The sequence below is a fragment of the Drosophila ananassae genome, chromosome 3R (genome assembly GCF_017639315.1).
Source record: "Drosophila ananassae strain 14024-0371.13 chromosome 3R, ASM1763931v2, whole genome shotgun sequence".
NCBI classification, from domain to species: Eukaryota; Metazoa; Arthropoda; class Insecta; order Diptera; family Drosophilidae; genus Drosophila; species Drosophila ananassae.
Window position 1 is genome coordinate 26,288,239 of NC_057930.1, and position 18,151 is coordinate 26,306,389.

Consider the following 18,151-nt stretch of genomic DNA (forward strand, 5'->3'; position numbering starts at 1 on the left):
TGATAATGAAGATGATTTGTTGCTCACCGCAGATTTATAGGCTTCGAGGCGGTGGGTCATAAAGAATCCCTCCCCAGCATCCTAGCTGCCATCAATAAATTAGCCCCAGCCAGGAGGCTTGTTGTTTTTCCGGAAAACCCGCGCTGGTAAGTGATTTTCCATGTCAGTTCTGGGTCAGGTTCTGGGCCAAGGCTCGCTTTCTTTGCCGGTTAATTGGATAATAGAGCTCGGGTTGCGTTGATTAGTCCATCTGGGTAATGGATATTCAAATAAAAGTCAAAAAGTGGTCAAAAGTTGAGTATTAGAATTTATTTTATTACGAGAATGAAAGTTCGCCCAGAAGGACCTCAATGTCTGCTCAATATTCCATCAGGGTAATCGCTGCCCCGTCTTCCGCCCTCGAGCATCTTAATTCAATTTGAACATAAAAAGTTTTCCCTCGTCGTGCCACCCTCTCGCAAAGGGAGGTCCTCGCCAATTTTCCAGTGGCTACTTGAAACCACAAAAGAACAAGTTGGCTGCGGGATAAATTGAGTGGAAGTTTCGATTGCCGAATACCGAATCGAATGAGAAAATCGAATGCAACAGGGACCTGGGCACTTTCAAGTTGGCCAAAAACAAGTGGAAGAAGGGCGCCCATTGGCTTTACAATTTATGAACATCCTTCTCCCGAATTTGTGCGGCAATTTGTTTATTGAGTTGCTCGGCTGATCAATTAATTCGAGAGCTTCGTGGCGTGAGGCGCGATGGGGAGGTCCTGGCCAGCCGACTGGAAGGAAAACACGGGTCTATTGGTCAAGGCTTTCGAGTTGAGTTATTGGACGCCTGTCATTTGCATGCCGGCCAGCCCGCTTGTGGAATTAAATGGATCCATTCCTCAAAACCATAAATTGTGCACTCGATGGCTTAATTGAACCGAACTCGATTGAAAATGTTTTTGCATGTTTCTCGGACAATTCACTTTGCCAGTAGACAGTCGTAAAAAGTATCCTTGATTAATTGCTTTTCTAAAATGGATAATAAATGGATTGAATCATACTTTAAATTAATTTCAAACAAGAGTCCCCAAGGATATTAATAGATATTTCACAGCCACTCTGAGTCCATCGACCTCTTCCCTATTTCCTGATATTTTCAAAAGAAAACTTTCTCCGATGACTCATTTGATTTGGCAATTCAACGGTCGCCGAACTTGGGAAAAGTTTTGTGATTTTATTGAGCTTATTATTCCTCATATACTTGTTGTTCGCCCTCAGCCATGTGTCCTTTCCGATAATCCTGGAATTATGCAATTTTATTTTCTGTTTTTCGGCCAACGTATTGCAGATCCCGCTCACAAGTTTTCCGATGGCTTTCCGCTGTGATTTATGCTCCCGCCGGCAGAGACTTTTCAGACTGCCGGGCTATCGAATGTCCTGTCATTTGTCCTCGTCTGTTGTCCTGGGTTACAGCCAGCTCTATGAGCTCTCTGCCAGCTGGGCCATAAAAGTTTTTCCATGTTCCATGTCCGCTGTTGTCAAGCAGCCAAAAAATCTGATTCTAGATGGGACGACAATGATGTTGCAACTTTTAATGAGAATTTATGATTTTTTATCAGTATTTTTCGATGAATAATTGGTACTCTTAAGAGGATGCAGACTGTATATAACAAAGATTGGATTTATATTCGATTTAAATGAAACTGAAATCCTGCATTTGAATTATTAATTTTCCAGTTCAAATATTAAATGCCTTTCGCTCCAAAGGACATGTGGAAAATGCTTTTTTTCCACCATTTATTCAAGTAATCGAATTAAAATTCAATTAAAAATCAACAACATTTATTCGCAAACAAAATCTGCGGTGGAAACAATGCAAAAAGCTTTCGCTTACCATCCGGATTAAATTTATATTCAGCCCCGGCAAAGGACACAATGAAATTACGAAACCCTTTCAGCGGGATATTCTTTGATAAAATTTCAATTTATGAAATTCAGTTAGTGGCTTTCGGCTTGCGGGCACTGCATAGTGTTATGTCTTCCCATAATCCATACACATACTATACATTGTGAAAATGAAATTAAAAGTCCGGGCCATAAAAGCAAAGTTCGCAGTCCAAGGAGGTCCTGGCTGGAATTGAATCAGCTCCTCGCTAATTGACCAGGCTAATTTGTAGCCCAACAAACAACCGCAGTGGGGCTGCTTCCAGAGCTGCCTGCCAGAGCTGGCTAACAACATGGTCCGAATAAAGTTGGTTAATAGCGCATTAAGCTTGTGCGGCAGGGTGGCCCCTTATCTGGGCCCCTTCTATTTATTTTTATGGCCGCATTGAGGGAGGGGACTTGCTCATGTGAAGGTCACGAGTGTGGGTGAACGATAGCAAGCTGTTGGCAGGGTTCGGTCGGGCTCTCGCCGGAGGTAGCCATGCAGAAATGGGAGATGCTTGATATTGCCACGACGGTGATACAGCAACGTTTTCATATTTAATATTCGGAAATTGAAATCTGAATTCCTGGAATTCTGACATTTCACCCTCAATCGATTGAAAATGAGATACAGTCTACCATCTTGTTGATTTTTGGTTCGTCAGAATGTGAGAATGAAATTTTCCATACGTTTGAGTCTTTCTGGGAAACGTTTCTTGTATCCTTATTTAAATAGTGCAGAGAGCGAGAACCCCTTCAGTCTAACCAGTAGCCTTGAAAAGCTCTGATAATACCACTTAATATCACTGGCTCCTCTTACTTTCCATAGCCTACTTATGCGGGCAGGCACGTTCTGCTCCCAACTAGGCATAACTCGATGGCCGGCATAGGCGCTTCGGTAATCGAAATCAAACAAGCAGCGAATTCCTCACAATTAGCACTTTCTTAACTAATGAAGTTCCTTCAGCTATCAGGCAGTCGCCTGATTTTGAAGTCGCTCCATTAGCCAAGGCCAAGATTCCGAGTTGGCCTGGCCTAATTGAAATTATTCCCCATGTGTGGCCTTTCGTCCTTCTCCCAAACCAGTTCCCTGTCTTGGCAACTTGCTGATAGAATTAATATGGCCTAGCCACGCCTTCCTGTCGTGTTACAATGTGTGTTTGTTTTGGTCAACTGGGCTTTATTGAATTTTTCTGGCCCAGGACTCTACTGCAGCTGTTGACCAGGACAGGCCAGGCCAGGGTGTTGGTTGTGCTGATAAGTTGCGAAAAAAGTTGGACTGGCCGAGCAGCAAAGAATTAGAAATACAACAAAAGCAGCTTAAAGTGCTTTTGTTTCGGACAAGTTTGTGGGGCAGGAAGAATGCCAAAGTGCTCTGGACCACAAAGAGAGTTGCCAAAAAACGATTGTGATTTTCGCTTTAGATTATTCTTTTTCTGCCAGAGCTCCTCCTCATAGAATCCTACCAACAAGGAATTAAAGAATTCAGGTCCTTTTCAGAGGGTCTTCTTGCCTTTTCGCCTATAAATTATATTTTTAAATCGGTCCCCTTCTCATGTTTGTTTATGTTAATTGCGGGCCATTAAAAATTGCCTCTGCTCGTTTTTCATCGCCCATATAATATGCATATTAATTAGTTGTTTGACAAAGTTTTTACGCAACTCGTCCTTGGGCCGGCGTTTGATGTTGGATCTGGGGAGACGCTCCCCAGGAGGATGAGCCCGCTGGAGGAGAGCCTTGGGAGTGTCTGCAACAAGTTGCGGCATCCATCGAAGCGACGGCAGTTCAATGGCCTCTCAATGGGTCCTTGGCTGGCGGTCCTTTGTGGCAAATGCCAGTGGCTGGGCGTTATTTTCGAGGGCCTCGTTGAAGGTGCAAAATAATTGGCCATTTAGCATTTTACAAGGAGCAAGGAGATCAAAAAATTTGAAATTGAATCTCTCGCAGAGCCTCCCAGCACCGAAACGAGACAATAAACATTTGGTAAACATTTAAGGTTTATGTTCCTGTTATTGTGTTGGCCGTTTTGTTGCTCTTTTACGGCCATTATTAGGGCTCTTGACTGTGGACGTTGCGGGATGCCCGCCAGGAGGCCCACCCACAGGTGGAAAACTGGGCAGTGCTTGCTGCTGCACTCGGTCGTCCGACGGGGTCACTCTTGGCTTTATGGTCACGTAGTGAAAGCCACGTTTAGACGGGGTTTACTGACTGGAAGTTGAATGACTCTGGTGCGCTGGCCAAGTGTGTGAAGGACGGGATTTGCATAAATGCAAACATAAAGGACACATATCTGGGCCATAAAAAGTGCTTGTGCGGCGATGAAATGTTGCCAAATGAATCAAATTTGTAAACATGACGGGGGGTCTAGAACTTCTCTTATACACTCGAAATTTAATAAAAAAGTTGAAAAAATATATAAATATAGGATATAATAGCATCCTCCCTCTACGGAGTCCATCTTACGTAAAAGCTCTCCTAGACTTACGCTATTTCCATGCCTGGCTGGTTGGTGTCCTCGCTAAGCCTAGACACAACTACGTAAGACACCCACCGAGTGGGAAATAATATCCGTGACGTCACACGGGGCGAATGAGTGATGTTAACAGTGCGTATGAGTAATGCAAATAAAAGGGGAATTAGCGTCGAGTTTAAGGAAATTAAGTAAACCCAATAAAAATATACCGGTTAACAAGTATTCGAATGAATCACTTTTTGCATGTGAGTGGTGGGCATTTCGAGAATTTCCTGAACGGCAAACAATTACTCAAAAGTTGCATTCCCGAACAGCATAATTCCTCCATGCCATGCTACCACATTTGTCGCGGAGTTATTTTAATGAGTTTTGCTTGTACACTTGTCAGCACTGGCGGCAGTCGTTGGCTGGCTTTTACGTCTTAAATGATTTCCGTCATTTATGGCTCAATTAAGTCGCTGCTGCCTCGTTTTTCTTTGCTTTAGAAATTTGCATGTGCCAGGGGTGCACCCCCAGCTGCAGTTCACGGGCTTTCCGATCGATGAACCCTTGGAGCCCTAGAAGGTTGCCGATGTTATTCTTTCTTCGCAGGGCATAACATTTTCTCCTCTACCTCTAAGTTATAATCACGATTTGAGGGCTTAGACAGCGACTGTTTTGCATGATCGTGCCACCCCTGTTTGGCTTTCTACGCTGCTGCGAGTGCATTCGATTAACACCTCGAGTCGTTTGCTTCTTTATTGAATAATTTCTGCTCTTTGTGGAGAATTTGCATCACAAAAGTCAGTCGACTCTGTCTCGGGCTCTATTTAACGTTGTATTTTGAGTTTGTCTACTGTTTTCAGCTGTTTTTTCAATCTTGATTATCTTGGCTTTAATTTGTGGCTTCCTACGAGCCTGTCTCTCGGCCTGTTGAGGCAATTGTTGGCCCATTGTTGATACAACACTTAGATAGTACTCGCCATCACAATGCAGTTTTGTTTGGCTGGAAATGCGAAACGTGACCGTTATTGACAGCGATGAGAGATTTTCTATTGCCGTTGTATAGCGGCTGTTTGTCAGCAAATGGAAATGCAAATGCAAATAAACATTTTTACAATGTCCGATGACGCTTTCGAAAAGAAACATCCCACCGTGATCTAGAGCTTCCATTCCCAGTGCTCGGGGAAGAACAAAAAGGTAGCCTGGAGGAGCAATCAAGCGAACGCTCCTTCCTGCTCACATTCCCATTCTGATTCCCATTGCCAGTTTCATTTTGATTTCCCGCTGTTCAGTGGAAATTTGCACAATTCTTTTGCATTTCCGACAATTGGCGCACGTTGTGTGGTGTGTAGCGTGTGTTTTGTTGTGCGATGTGGAGTGTACTATTAATGGTCCAGAGCTGATGCTTCCAGTGATGATTGGCGGATGATTGTGGGGGCGGCTGCCACACCGAATGTGATGCAACGTCTGTGGGGGCATCTGATGAACACAAGTTTGGGGGAGGAAAGTTTAATGATGTGGAACTGGCAGTGTTTTTGGCACAATACGTTCTCAATGTTTCTATTTGATTTTAGTGTTTTTTTGCTTTTATTGGCGGAGGTAGATTACAGTTCTATTTACAGAGCATATATGTGAGTACTTTTGTTGAAACAATTGTCTGAAATGTACTATTTAGGTATATTTCAATATATCACAAGTGATACAACAGTTTAAGTATACCTTTGGAGACCTGTCATAGCCAAGACTTATAGCTCCAATTTATCATTGCATCCAGAGAGTTGTGGCAGTAATTCCAACTTCTGGCTTCGGAACACGAGTCTACTGCCTGATTTAGTTGAAATTTCAGCTATTTGCTCTTGATTTGTTCTGTTTCTTTCAGAGACAATTGTGTATGTCTGGGAGTCTGGCGGCCAACACATGTGCTGCCGCCTGCCTTTATTTTGGCTCTAATATAGACCACCCTGAGCAAACAGGTACAAGTGTGTGCCAACATCACATGGCAACGGCTGAACCGTCCCGCCTCATAGTTCACTTTCGGGGGTGTCTTCCGTTCCTCTTGCAGAATGCAAACAGAGCCAGCTATTTAGCAAATCGGCACCTTCGATTGCCAAATAGCCTGTGACTAATCGCCCCCGCCCAGCGAGACTGTGAGGCTGCTAATTGGTAGTATCCACTAATACCTCCTAGCGGCCCATATGTTGTGGCTAGTACAGATCCGATTCCGGCAAATCGAATCACGCGAGCACTTGTAGAGTCTCGTTGCGGTTTCAGCTTTGTTTTGCTTTTCGAAAGGCACTAATATATTTTCGGTGTATTTTGCAATTTCTGCAATTTGCTTCAGCTCGGTTTGGTGGTTTCTTAACCCAGAAAGCAGGGATGTCGACACAGCACAAATTACAAAGGTTAATAGCTCCAAGAAAAGAGTAGAATGGAGTCAGAGACTACTTACTTTTTCTACTTGAGAGGCTAGTCTGATAAATATTTTTTATCAAGAAAGCAATTAGAATATATAGCTAACTACAACCTACAGAATCTGTCGTGGAAACTATATTTATTTTTATTTGGTAATCCTTTAAGAGGCCCCATCACGTGGCATTTGCTTATACCCTCCCCCCATATAGTAGGTATAGTTGGAGAGCAAGCAGAAAGCGCGGCGCGAAAATTAGTTATAGTTAGTAGCGCCGATCGGAGCAAACTTGCCAAACAGGGCCTTATGGGAGGTATGGTATGGGGCTATACTCGGGAGTCGGGAGCTGGGAGCCGGGGGCCAGGTGGAAAGTGTGAAGGCAAACAGCGGCAAACTGAAAACTGAAAACTGAAAACTGCAAACTGGATGCCGGCGTACCTTTCGGATGCACTCGCTCTTGGACTTGGACTTTGGACCCGTTAGCTGCCAAAATGGGAGGCTGGGGCGAAGGGCGGGAGAGAGGGGGAGCCCCAAACCGAAAAAAAGAACACATTACAACGTGTGATCCAAACGCTCCAGCTCCCGCTCTCCGACTCGAAGCGGCAGTGCTCTCATTCTCTGCCCAGATAAGCAGAGCGCTAGTGATGGCAGCTGAAGAAATATATAAATTAAAATAATTAGACGAAGATTTAAAAATAATTAAACATAAAAATTAAAAAAAAAGTGATTTAAATATTTAATAAAATATGTTTAGAAACCTGATCTCTTCAAAGAGAGGGGCAGAAGAGCTATTTTCTAAGCACTAGCCCCAGCCAGAAGGGCAGCACTGGTGAGCGCCAAGAAAAAGCCCCAGCGATGATCCCACGACGCTGACGTCGACGCCAGCGCCAGCTGCTCTGCTCCACGATCGCTGGGCTGGCAGTACGGCGTTCAGCGCTCGTCGGGTTCGTGGGCCGTTCAATTCACACTCGCAGCTCGCCGCGCTCAGTTGCTCCCCAGAGTGACTTCTCGCCGAAAGTGGAGGCCAGAAAGAAGGCAAATATATACAAAGTGGATTAGCCTGGACGGGAACGGGAACGGGATCGGGGACTATATTCTTGGGATCAAGATAGTGATGATCCGATCGGGGTGAGCGTGTAACCCGTGTGTCTGGAGCTTGGAACAGCTTGGAACAGCGGCGAGGGCAGTGAATCGAGAATCGTAATCAGAATCGTACGGCGTACAGTGTAGTTTGTGAGTCGGGTTAACGGAGTGAATAGATGGCCTTTTCCTCCAAAGCCTCCAAAGTCATTTTGGACCTGGGAGCTACAGTGAAGTGTATTGTTGGTGGAGGAACTTGAGAGCGTAGCGGAAAGAGCGGAAACGAAATAAAAGAAGCATCAGCCGAAAAAAGAAGCCAAGGCAGAGATAGAAGCAGAAGCAGAAGCAGAGTCTGATTTATAGCTGCTGGTCTGATAGTCTGCGTGTTTTGTGCCTTTTTTTTGTGATTTTGGCCAGGTCTAAAACAAACCCGCCATAATCCCAACCTAATATGTGCTAAGAGCCTAAGAGCCTCTTCGCAATCATATTTTAATGATAAATGCCAAAAAACAAGCAGCTGTCGGAGCTCCATACGTCTTGAAATTTATTATACGCGCCAGTGACAGTTTCTTTTTCCATTTCTTCGCCAAGATCGCTGAGGGGGAGACTGAGAGACTGGGCGAGAAACAAAGGGAAAACAGAAAACACAAAAATCGAAACACAAAAATCCAAATAAAAATACAAAAATAAAAAATACAAAAATACAAAATACAAAATATAAACACGCGAATGTGCGAATGTCTTGAACGAAAGTCGAACCGGGTCGGGTTGAGTGAATTAATGGAATATACACACGCACATCGAGTATCTGTGTCTGTTTCTGTGTAGTTGTGTACGTGATGAATTAAAAATCGTTTCAATAAAAGCAAATTAATTGTTTCAAAAAGATATACAGACTGGATTAACTGGGAGACCAGACCCTCTTCGGAAGACCCTCGAACAGCGTAAGTGACATCCCAAAGTTCCTTCCCAAACTAGTTCTGCTTAGCTCTGAGGTGCTCTAATTTCTTTCTCTTGATTGCATTTTATGCTTACTTGGCCATTTCACTTGCTCTGTCAAGTGTCTGCTTGAGACTGTCCGAAAAAAAAGCTGAAATAAAAAATGAATAAAGATGGACCGAGAAAGAGAGCTCTACCTGGTACATGGTCATGAGATAAGGCACTTCAGACAGCTCTTGATCCAGCCCCCTCTGGAGCATCACCCGAGCCTCATCTTGAATGTCAAACGCCGCTGCCCTGTCGCCTAATTAATGGTCTAGAAAGTACAGTGGCTGGCAGAAGTGCGCGCACACCCTGAACAAATAATAAATCGTGCAATGACTTCCCAGCACAGCTCTTCCTGTTCCATATCAATCACATCGTTAAGGTCTCTGGTTCTGTCTCTGACATTTTCCTAGCCTAGCCAGCCCCAACGTGTTTCGCATTCTAACTGACCCATTATCGATGTTTCGTTATTGTTCTCCACACACTCGCCACACACTCGCACACTCACTGAAGTAATTACCCCAGGTGGGAGATAGAGATACGCAGGTATACGACTGCCAAAGATGATGATCATTGCGAGCGTGTGTGGGCCATAGCTCAGAACGACAATGAACCAGGTGAGAACCAGCATTTGTCCGGCTGTCAGAAACTAGAGCAGGCCCAGTCACCCACGTGAATCAGATAAGCGGAATATTCCCCACCTGCCCCACACCTGCCCGAATATTTGCTTATCAAATGCAAAGCGAATGATTACGCGAATAATGGGAGTAGTAGTATTAGGTGTGAGGGCCAAACAGACACTTCTTCCTCGTGACCAGAATACGAGTAAACCCGCTTTCAAGCCAAAGACGTCAGAGCTTGAGATGCACGTCATAAAACCGGGCATGGGGCATGGAAAGATTTCGATTTTTGCATGAAATTGTTAATGAACTGGTTGGAAACAAAAAAAAAAGACCGGGCTGGTCTGGCCCCTGAAGGTGAATCAGTGCAGTTTTCCACCAGCTGGCAACAAATCGGGAGTTCCTCTAAGCCATATTAGCCCTGTCAGCCCGACTGGGCTGAAAACTGGGACTGAGTGTCGATAGGTGCTGGCCGCGAACGGAATTGACTCGCTTAATCAGCACGATGATGTTAATTCGAAATACGCGTGGCTTTTAGCATTGTGACGGCTTTCCTGCCATTGTGATATCTGCACTTTTATCAACGCCAACAGATCTGCTTAAACACAAATATGTGCCAAGCACACACACTCACTATATACCTGGGTATATAAGCTATCTTATCGCTGGACATGACATGCAGGCCTTTAGAAGACGCATTAGCTGGCTCTCTAGGAGATGGGTTGCTTCCAAAAGAATCCCCAAAAAGACCCACCCAGGAAGTTCATCAAGTCCGCCTTATAGGCTTTCCTACAAACTTAACACCTTTTTTTTATGGTTCCCCCCTTATAAGGTCGAATAAACAGAAAACCCATTTCTCAAAAGCGGGCCTAGTTCGCAACTGGTTTGATTTACATAGAGGCTTTAAGATTAAGATCTTACATGAGATAGAATCTGTAGGATAGTGGCTTGTTTTATGGATTTGTTTTAAAGTTAAAATCTATACCCCCATCTCCCAGCCTGGGGAGAAATATTAAAAATGCCAATCAGGTCTCAGCTCTTGTTTATATGCAATTTTTTACTTTTCGGCTGATTGATTTGTGGCCCATCGCCTCGGCCGCTCCACTCCACTCCACCCACACACTGTGGCTCGAATACTGGGGCGGCGGCGTGGGTGTACGCGGTATGCGTCGAAGATCTCACTCGGACTCGCAACGCTCTCCTTTCCCATTTCGTGCGATTTCCTCCAGGCCTCCTCAGGCCGCCTCAGTTTGTTTGCCGAGTTGCTCCGCTCGTGTTTTATTGTTTACCCGGCTCTCTGGCCCTCCATAGCCCCCTATATAGCGCCCCCTACAGCGCCCTCTATAGCCGCCCCCCTAGCTAGCCGCTTTCTGGTGTTTACCCATCGTCAGCTGCTGTTTGATTTGCAACAATAATTTCTGTTTCTGTTTGCGGTTTATGGTGGCCCCGCGTACGTGGATTGTTATTATTATTGTTTGGATGATTATACACTTTATGGCCGCAAAACGGTCAACTTTCGTGATATGCGTTCCGTATTAATTATGAATTATTATTCCTTGGACTTGCTCGAAATTTGGGTATTTTTTCGGCTCATTTTTTTCGGGTTATTGTTGCGAAATTAGTTGGGCAAGCTTTTAAAAGTAGTCCAATGACGGTTTCAGGGGCATTTCGGCTGTAAACCATCGGGTGGAGTTTTGAAACATAAACCATCCATAGATAGTGCTTAAACTTTCGAGTCTACTGTATAATCGGCCAACTTTGTAAGCCGAAATGGCGAAAACTATTGTAATAAAGCCGTTACCTAATTATAATGCTGGCGGCCGCCTGCTCCTCCCTCTATGGGCGGGTTTTCTAATGACTTTCTTCCGTGCCGTTCTAACTGTTTGCCTTTCGTTTCATTTCGCCATTGTCTCGGCAGAGTTGTATTTATTTTTTGTGTTTTGCAACCAAACTCATTGCAAATAAATTGTGCGCAGTTATAATCAGAGAGTAGGGGGCTCCCGCCCGTCTCAACCCGGCCCGGCACGGCCTATCTGCGCCGCCCCTGCCGCCTAATCTGCGACATGCTGATCGACAAGTAGGCGCCAACTGACAATGGAATTTCATGGCATTAAATTGACGGGCTAATAAATAAAGTAGACTCAAAGAAATGCACGTGAAGAAAAGGTTTGAATCGGAAAGGCTTCTGGGAAATCTGTCTATCGGAACAACCGATTTAAATTGATTAGGACTATATTTCTTTAATATAAATCAGTAACTACTAGAAACTAAACGGTGGGAATATCTTGAATATAAGTCAGTAACTAATAGAAACTAAAAGACTTAATGAATCGCATTTAACGAAAAGGTTTTAATAACTCATTTATGGGAAATCTCTCTGTCGAAACTATCGATTTATATCGATTAAGACAATAGTCAGTAACTACTAGCAACTAAAAGACTAAATGGAATGAACTTGTGGAGAACAGGTTTTACAGATAATATTCTTTCTTTTCTGGAAAATCTATCTATCGAAACTATCGATTTATATCGATTTAGAGCATATTTCTCTGATACAAACCACTTACTACTAGTTACTAATTTTTCTCTGTTCATTTCATAGACTCTGGCTTATCAGGCCACTGAGAGCTGATGAGTTTTATTGAATTGCTGTAAAATTTATTAAAAATCTGGGGAATATAGAATCGATTGAAGAAACCTTCCACAGAAGCAATCACTCTCCGCTCCGCTCCGCTCTGCTCAGTTCCACTCGGTTCATTGACATTTTTGCTTCTGGCCTGAGGGGCGGAGATTGAAAAGCGCGTTACTAATTGTGAGATATAAAGTCAAGGTCGGCCCGCTCCGCTCTGCCCTCGGCTGATAAGGCGAAGGCGGCCATGTGCCCTGGTACCTGATAAGAAAAGCCAAACACTGCGCAGAGAAAAGCCATAAAAAAAAACACTGAAAAATCAAACACAGGATGGAAAAAATTCCATAGGTTCTTCATTCAACAAAAAATATTTTGAATATGACTCGGTGCTTTTGATTGATCAACTCCAGATTTGGCCCAGAGCGGGTTCTTTGTTTGGCAATAGCTTTCAGCTTTCAGCTCTCGGTTCTTGGTTCTCCGATCTTAAAAGCCTTTTGTTGACCTCATGAATACCTCTTTAATTTATACCATTGTCGGGGTGCGTCCAGATAGGCAGATTTCAATAATTTATGCAAATTCTAGAGGTCATTGTTTAAAATTGGTCAATATTCTCGGCTAATTTATGTCGAACCTAGTTGGGAAATACCTCTTACATGGCACTCTGATGCGTTCCTTGAGGAGGACACTTCCCCCACCAGCAGTTGTTTTGCTTCCTCCGGTGGAACATGTCACATTCAATGAGTTATGACGAAAAACTTTGCCAGACAAACTTATGAATTTCTCGGACTGTTTTTGCATATTTTGGCGTAAACACTCATAAATAGTCTAATGATGTTGCTCCGACCGCTGCTGGCTCCATTAATCAGGGCTTGTCACTCAGTCATTCACCCATTCGGCCAAGCATTCATTCATTCACTGTTTTTTCGCTGGCGGATGTATCTTGTATCTGCCAGTACAATGTTATCTTTCGGCTGGTTTCGCCTTATTTTTTTGTGCGTTTTTGCCGGATTCGTTTCTCGAGGGTTTTTCCACCAAAGCGCCATCCGCCACCATTATTCGCCATCAATCAGGCAATTAAACGATGTAGGATATTATTAATGTATTTCCAGGTAAACCCTCTCAAAGCCCCCATTACTCATTAGTTTCTTTTTCAATTGCAGATCTAATTGGAATCGCAATGGCATCTTCACCAAACAATGCGGCGCCGCCTGTTCTCTGGCGGGCGAGACGGAAAATTGGTAAGTTTTAAGGTTTATCGAAGGTTGTGGGTGATGGTCTGCCATTTGGGCCATCAAACAAGACAGTCAGAGGGGCTGTTAGCTCAACTTATGAATTTGAAAGCATCTCCGGCATATCTTCACTTTAAATCCGATTTGCATTTATAGTGGCCGTGTAATTAAGCCAAAAGGATGAGTTATTTGGGGTCAAGTGGCCAGAGAAGGGGGCACAACTAACCCGAACTTCTGGCCCGGCTGAAAACAATCACATAAAGTTTTAATTAATTTCAAACAAACGGCCAAACAAACAGCGGGCTGGGCAAACAAACAGAACCACCCAGCACAGCCACCGAGGATGAGGACTAGGGAACTTTTTACAATTTATGGCCGTAGTCGCGTGGCTCTCACGCCTCCTTCTGGCCACAGCTAGACTAACGGACTCTGTTTGTCTTTGTAATGGTAACAAGAAGCAATGAGGAGCGGTGGTGGCACCTCCACTGGAATGCCAATGGAGGAGACTACTCTGCACGCTTTGTCAACACTTTGCAGGAAGCCAATGTCGCTGATGTCGTCGGTGTCACGCTCCATGTGGTTTATGGTGTGGTACGGTATGGCACGGCATGGCATGGCGACTTGGCTCACACAAACACCAACACAATCGCAACTGAAACACTTGTGTGCCATCATTTCCGTTTCCGCTTTTGACAAAAAAACTCTGACAAACAAAAGTCAAGAGAGCCAAGTGGAATATGAATAAAATATATAAAGAATAGTTAGTAGATCCTATTTATAAGAAAAATGAAGAGTAGCTTCTACTAAAAATCAGCCTAGTCTCAGTTTAGTTTGTTTTGATTACTCATGTTTCTTGGCCCGAAAAGCCGGCTAAATGGCATTGAGCCAAAGTTCAGTTTGAAGCTCAAACCGCTCGAATATCGTAAGATTTGAGTGAGAAGCGCTGAGAAGCTTTTGTCTCCAACTGCCGGAGTCGAAGCTCCAGGAAAGTTTTATCGAAAGTTTATCTCCAACAGCTGCTGAGCTGGTGCAGTCGAAAGCGAACTTTGAGCGCTTTTGGCTTTCTCGGCTTGGGCTGCTTCTGGTTTGCTCAAAGCCGGTTCTTTTGGCCAACTGACTGAGTACTGAGTGGCCACAGATGCCAATATCCGACTGATAATCGAGTGTGTGCCTGAGTGTGTGTGTGTGTGTTGGGGGGCCACATATGTTTTGTTATTCTCCTTGTCCCGACTTTCAGCCAACTAACGGTGCATTTTCGGATATGACACCAAAAACCATACCCCTTTTGGATCGGCTTTGAGTCACCTCCTGCCTGTTTTTTGGAAACAGCTGTTGTCTTTGTTTGGAGTTGAAGTTTGGAGTTTGATAAAATAATAACTGAAATGGTATAGTTAGAGAGTATTTATTAAAGCATTGTTCAGCTTCCTCCAGTAGCTTGTTCGGCATTCCGGGGACTGTCCCATCAATTCATTAGGCTATCTCCAGGCAACGGCAATCAATTACGGCCATGGTCACGTTGGCGCTAACCGCTGAGGAAAAAAAAATAAATAAAACGCTGACAATCAAACGTAAAAAATGTAAAGAACTCGAACATTTCCCAGGTCACTATTCTAGTGTGTTTTTTTTTTCCTGATAAGAAATCTGACAAAGGGGGAAAATTGCGCTATCAACAAGTTGAACGCGAATGCTCGGGAAATGTGAAATGAGTGAGGAAAACGCGAACTGCAGAGAACAGAAAGAAAACTAATACTATGAAGTGGCGAAGGCAATAAACGGGGAGAGATAGACCTAGAGAGCTGGCACGCAAAAGTTCATTAGTCGCTCGCGATAAACTAAAAACGGCAAATGTAAATAAAAAGCGAATTAAAACGAGCTGGAAAAAAACTCAGATGCGAATTCGCCGCGTATCTTTCAGCTAGTCCGCTCGCTTCACTCAGATACTCAGTGAGTGCTTTCGCTTTGTTTATTTTGGGGCGAATTCGCCGCATATCTTTCAGAGCCATTCGCCATTCGCCGTTCAGCACTTCGCACTCAAAACACACACACTCGCATACTTTTCGAGTGATTTGGCTTTGTTTATTTTAGGCGAATTCGCCGCGTATCTGCTCGTTCGGCGTTCTGCGTTCAGCGCTCGTCGCTCGCCTCAGTATCGCTCAGATACTATTCGCATACTGTTCAGATACAGTTGGTCCGGTGAGCGCGAGACAAAAGCGGCCCGAAAATAAATTACAATTGAAAACGCATGCAACCCAGAAAATATATAATCTAAAAACGAATTAAATCGGGCAGAGTTTTGTGCGCGTGTGAGCCAGAAAATTCAAAATTTAAAATACGAAAAATCGGAAATCAAAAATCTGAATCTGAAATTTGAAATTTGAAATCGGAGTGAAACGAATACTCGAGATGAGGCAATGAAACGTTTTATGTGCGATCAACGGTCGCGTGCTCAATTCTTCTTCTCGCCCGCGCCCTCGCCCTCGCCCCCGGAGTGGCAGTGCCAGTTCGAGTGCGGTTGTGTGTGTGTCCCCAAGGTGTGAAAATATCTTACGCGTAGCAAAAAGTATCTACACACGGCACATACCAATGTATAGGTACATTGGTTCGCTGCTGGGCTGCATAATAGCTCTGCCACAATTAACATAATCCAAATAATTCAAATAAAAGGCGTAAAATGAAGCACAGCAGCGATTCGAGTTTGAGTTTAATTTTGAAGATCGACCGCTAAGTGAAAAAGTAAACCCAATTCCAATATAATCGAAACAGTGAGCTAAAGTTTTCGCATTTCGCAGAGTATCCCTGAGAGTGGGCAGAAAAGTGCATTTCGTTGGGGCCAAGTCGTATTCTTGAGATACTTTCTGTCACTTGCAGCTGATCAGGTCTGTGTCTCTTTCGCTCTCAGTGCTGCCTGCGCCCTCTCATCTCGATCGGCACGGCGTTGCCAGCCTGACTTTATTTTTTCTTCCCCCCATCGAGCTTATCTCTTGGTGACTCTGCTGTGCCTGTGCCAGTGCTGGCTTTTTTTTTCGCTTTTTCCCATTTTGTTGTTTATTATTTGATATTGTTGCGGCGAATTTGCGGAGCGTCCAAGCGTGCAAAAAAAATTAAACGCTCCCCAAACCGAAATTTAAACCATTTTTCGGGCTCTATTATTTCCGCTCCTCGGAGCTCTCATTTTGTGCTGGTCACTCGGATTATATGATTTTTTTTTGGCGGAAACTGTGGGTTTCCTAGGTTTTTAGATAAAGGCTGGGCGGCGAGAGGGCCCAGGGGGCAAGTGGGGGCTGTGCGGAGTGCGCAACTGAACGGCGATAAGCTGTCTGGGCAGCCCTTTGCCGCCCCCGCGCCCCTGAGCTTGCCCCGCACCGGCAGACAGGTGCGTTCATTGGGTTCGATTCGCTTTTGTTGTCATTATTATTTATTTTTTTTTTTTTTTTGTCAAGAGAACCAGCACAGCACACACGCTTAGTACTGTGGTTATGGGTTCTTGCTTGAACGGAAGTGGCTGCAAAAAATAAAGGAAGCTTTATTAGCCAATATTCTCAAGATACTGTCCTTTTTGAAGTATCTGAGGCAGAAGCACAGCTCCGCTGCCAATATATAATTTCCACAGAACGCTAACCAGCAGCTCACACACAGCGTTGAGCGAATAGAGCAGCCCCTCTGCAGCCCCCCCACGACCTGCTTGTTTATGATTGTCATTATCAGAAGGAATTACCATTGTTATCCAGCTAAATCTAGTCATTACTCACTCACGCGCTTATCAGTGGGCGCCGCTCGTGCTCTTGATGCTGATAATACGCTTCCAGTTGGCTTACCTGCTAGCTAGCTGGCTGTTACCGTTAGAGCTCCACCGCTCCAGTGCTACACTGGGCCTATCAGTCACGTTGAAACGATGCCGTCACTTGGCCAAAATAATCATTGACGGTCATTGTTGTTGACCGCCGAGGAGGGGAATTTCCTGGACTCTCAAAGACTGTAGGGTGATGGAAAGTGTGAGGTCTCCTATCGAAAGTTTCCGTTCTTCAGATTAAGGAGATTTAAAGACGTAATATTCTGATAGCTTGCTCCTATCAACGCTCCCTATTTCAAGATTTATGTCTTGGAATTAATAACCATATCTTCTTCCATTTAAAACCAGTTGGTATTGAGAACTCTCTATGTGATTCCCCTGAAATTTTAATAATCTTCCAACACTGAGCATCCAACAGATAATGGCCCCTCATAAAGAAGTCGAAAATAATATAATAATAATAATCATTTCTGAAGAAACCATTCTTTAAAGATTTGTAGGGTTTCTGTGGATATCCAGTTTTTAGTGGCGTTTGGCTTGACGCACTTGCTACCAACACCAGTTAGCCGTGTTATTACAGAGTGTTCCTCAGCCATATCAAGTAGCCGCCATGTTGTCCGAATGGGTTTTCCGTGCCTATCCCTGCCATATATGGACCACTTCCACAGCGGGTGAGCGAGCGGGTGAAATTGACCCAATATACTCGCTGTAGAGTATAAAAGATTTCAAGTTGATTGCAATGGCAAAAGTTACACACATATATGGTAATTACGCCCGGATTATTATGGCCAAATGCAGAAGGTGGTCGGTTGGCTAACTGGTGGCTGCTGGCTGTAGTGACTGGCTTCCTGCTGCCCACATTTGGGCCCATAGCCTGAGCAGCTGGCTGGCTGGCTGACTGGCTGGAGGCCTTCTCCAATGTGGGTTAAGAGTTCTTCGAGGAATTCCGACAGAGTCTTGCTGCCAACAAAAGAGCCGGAATATTGTGCCTCCCACACGGCAGTCGGCAGTACTCTTTATGAATGCATCATTAGCTTGTATCTGAAAGATAAT

At 44.3% G+C, this 18,151-nt stretch overlaps 1 protein-coding gene across 4 annotated transcripts in view; it reads left to right on the plus strand.

Annotated features, from left to right (window-relative positions):
• Nucleotides 1-7,675: 7,675 nt before the first annotated feature.
• The window catches only part of LOC6497659 (dual 3',5'-cyclic-AMP and -GMP phosphodiesterase 11), a 34,362-nt gene continuing 23,886 nt past the window's right edge, over nucleotides 7,676-18,151 (plus strand). The window contains exons 1-2 of one of the 4 annotated variants that reach the window (XM_032451830.2): nucleotides 7,676-8,790; nucleotides 13,240-13,317. In XM_032451830.2, the coding sequence (XP_032307721.1) occupies nucleotides 13,257-13,317 (61 nt within the window). In that variant the 5' untranslated portion in view covers nucleotides 7,676-8,790; nucleotides 13,240-13,256. Of the gene's footprint in view, nucleotides 8,791-13,239; nucleotides 13,318-15,429; nucleotides 16,042-18,151 lie in introns of those variants that run through there. The other 3 variants (XM_044716400.1, XM_001961583.4, XM_032451829.2) reach the window with 3 other exon arrangements.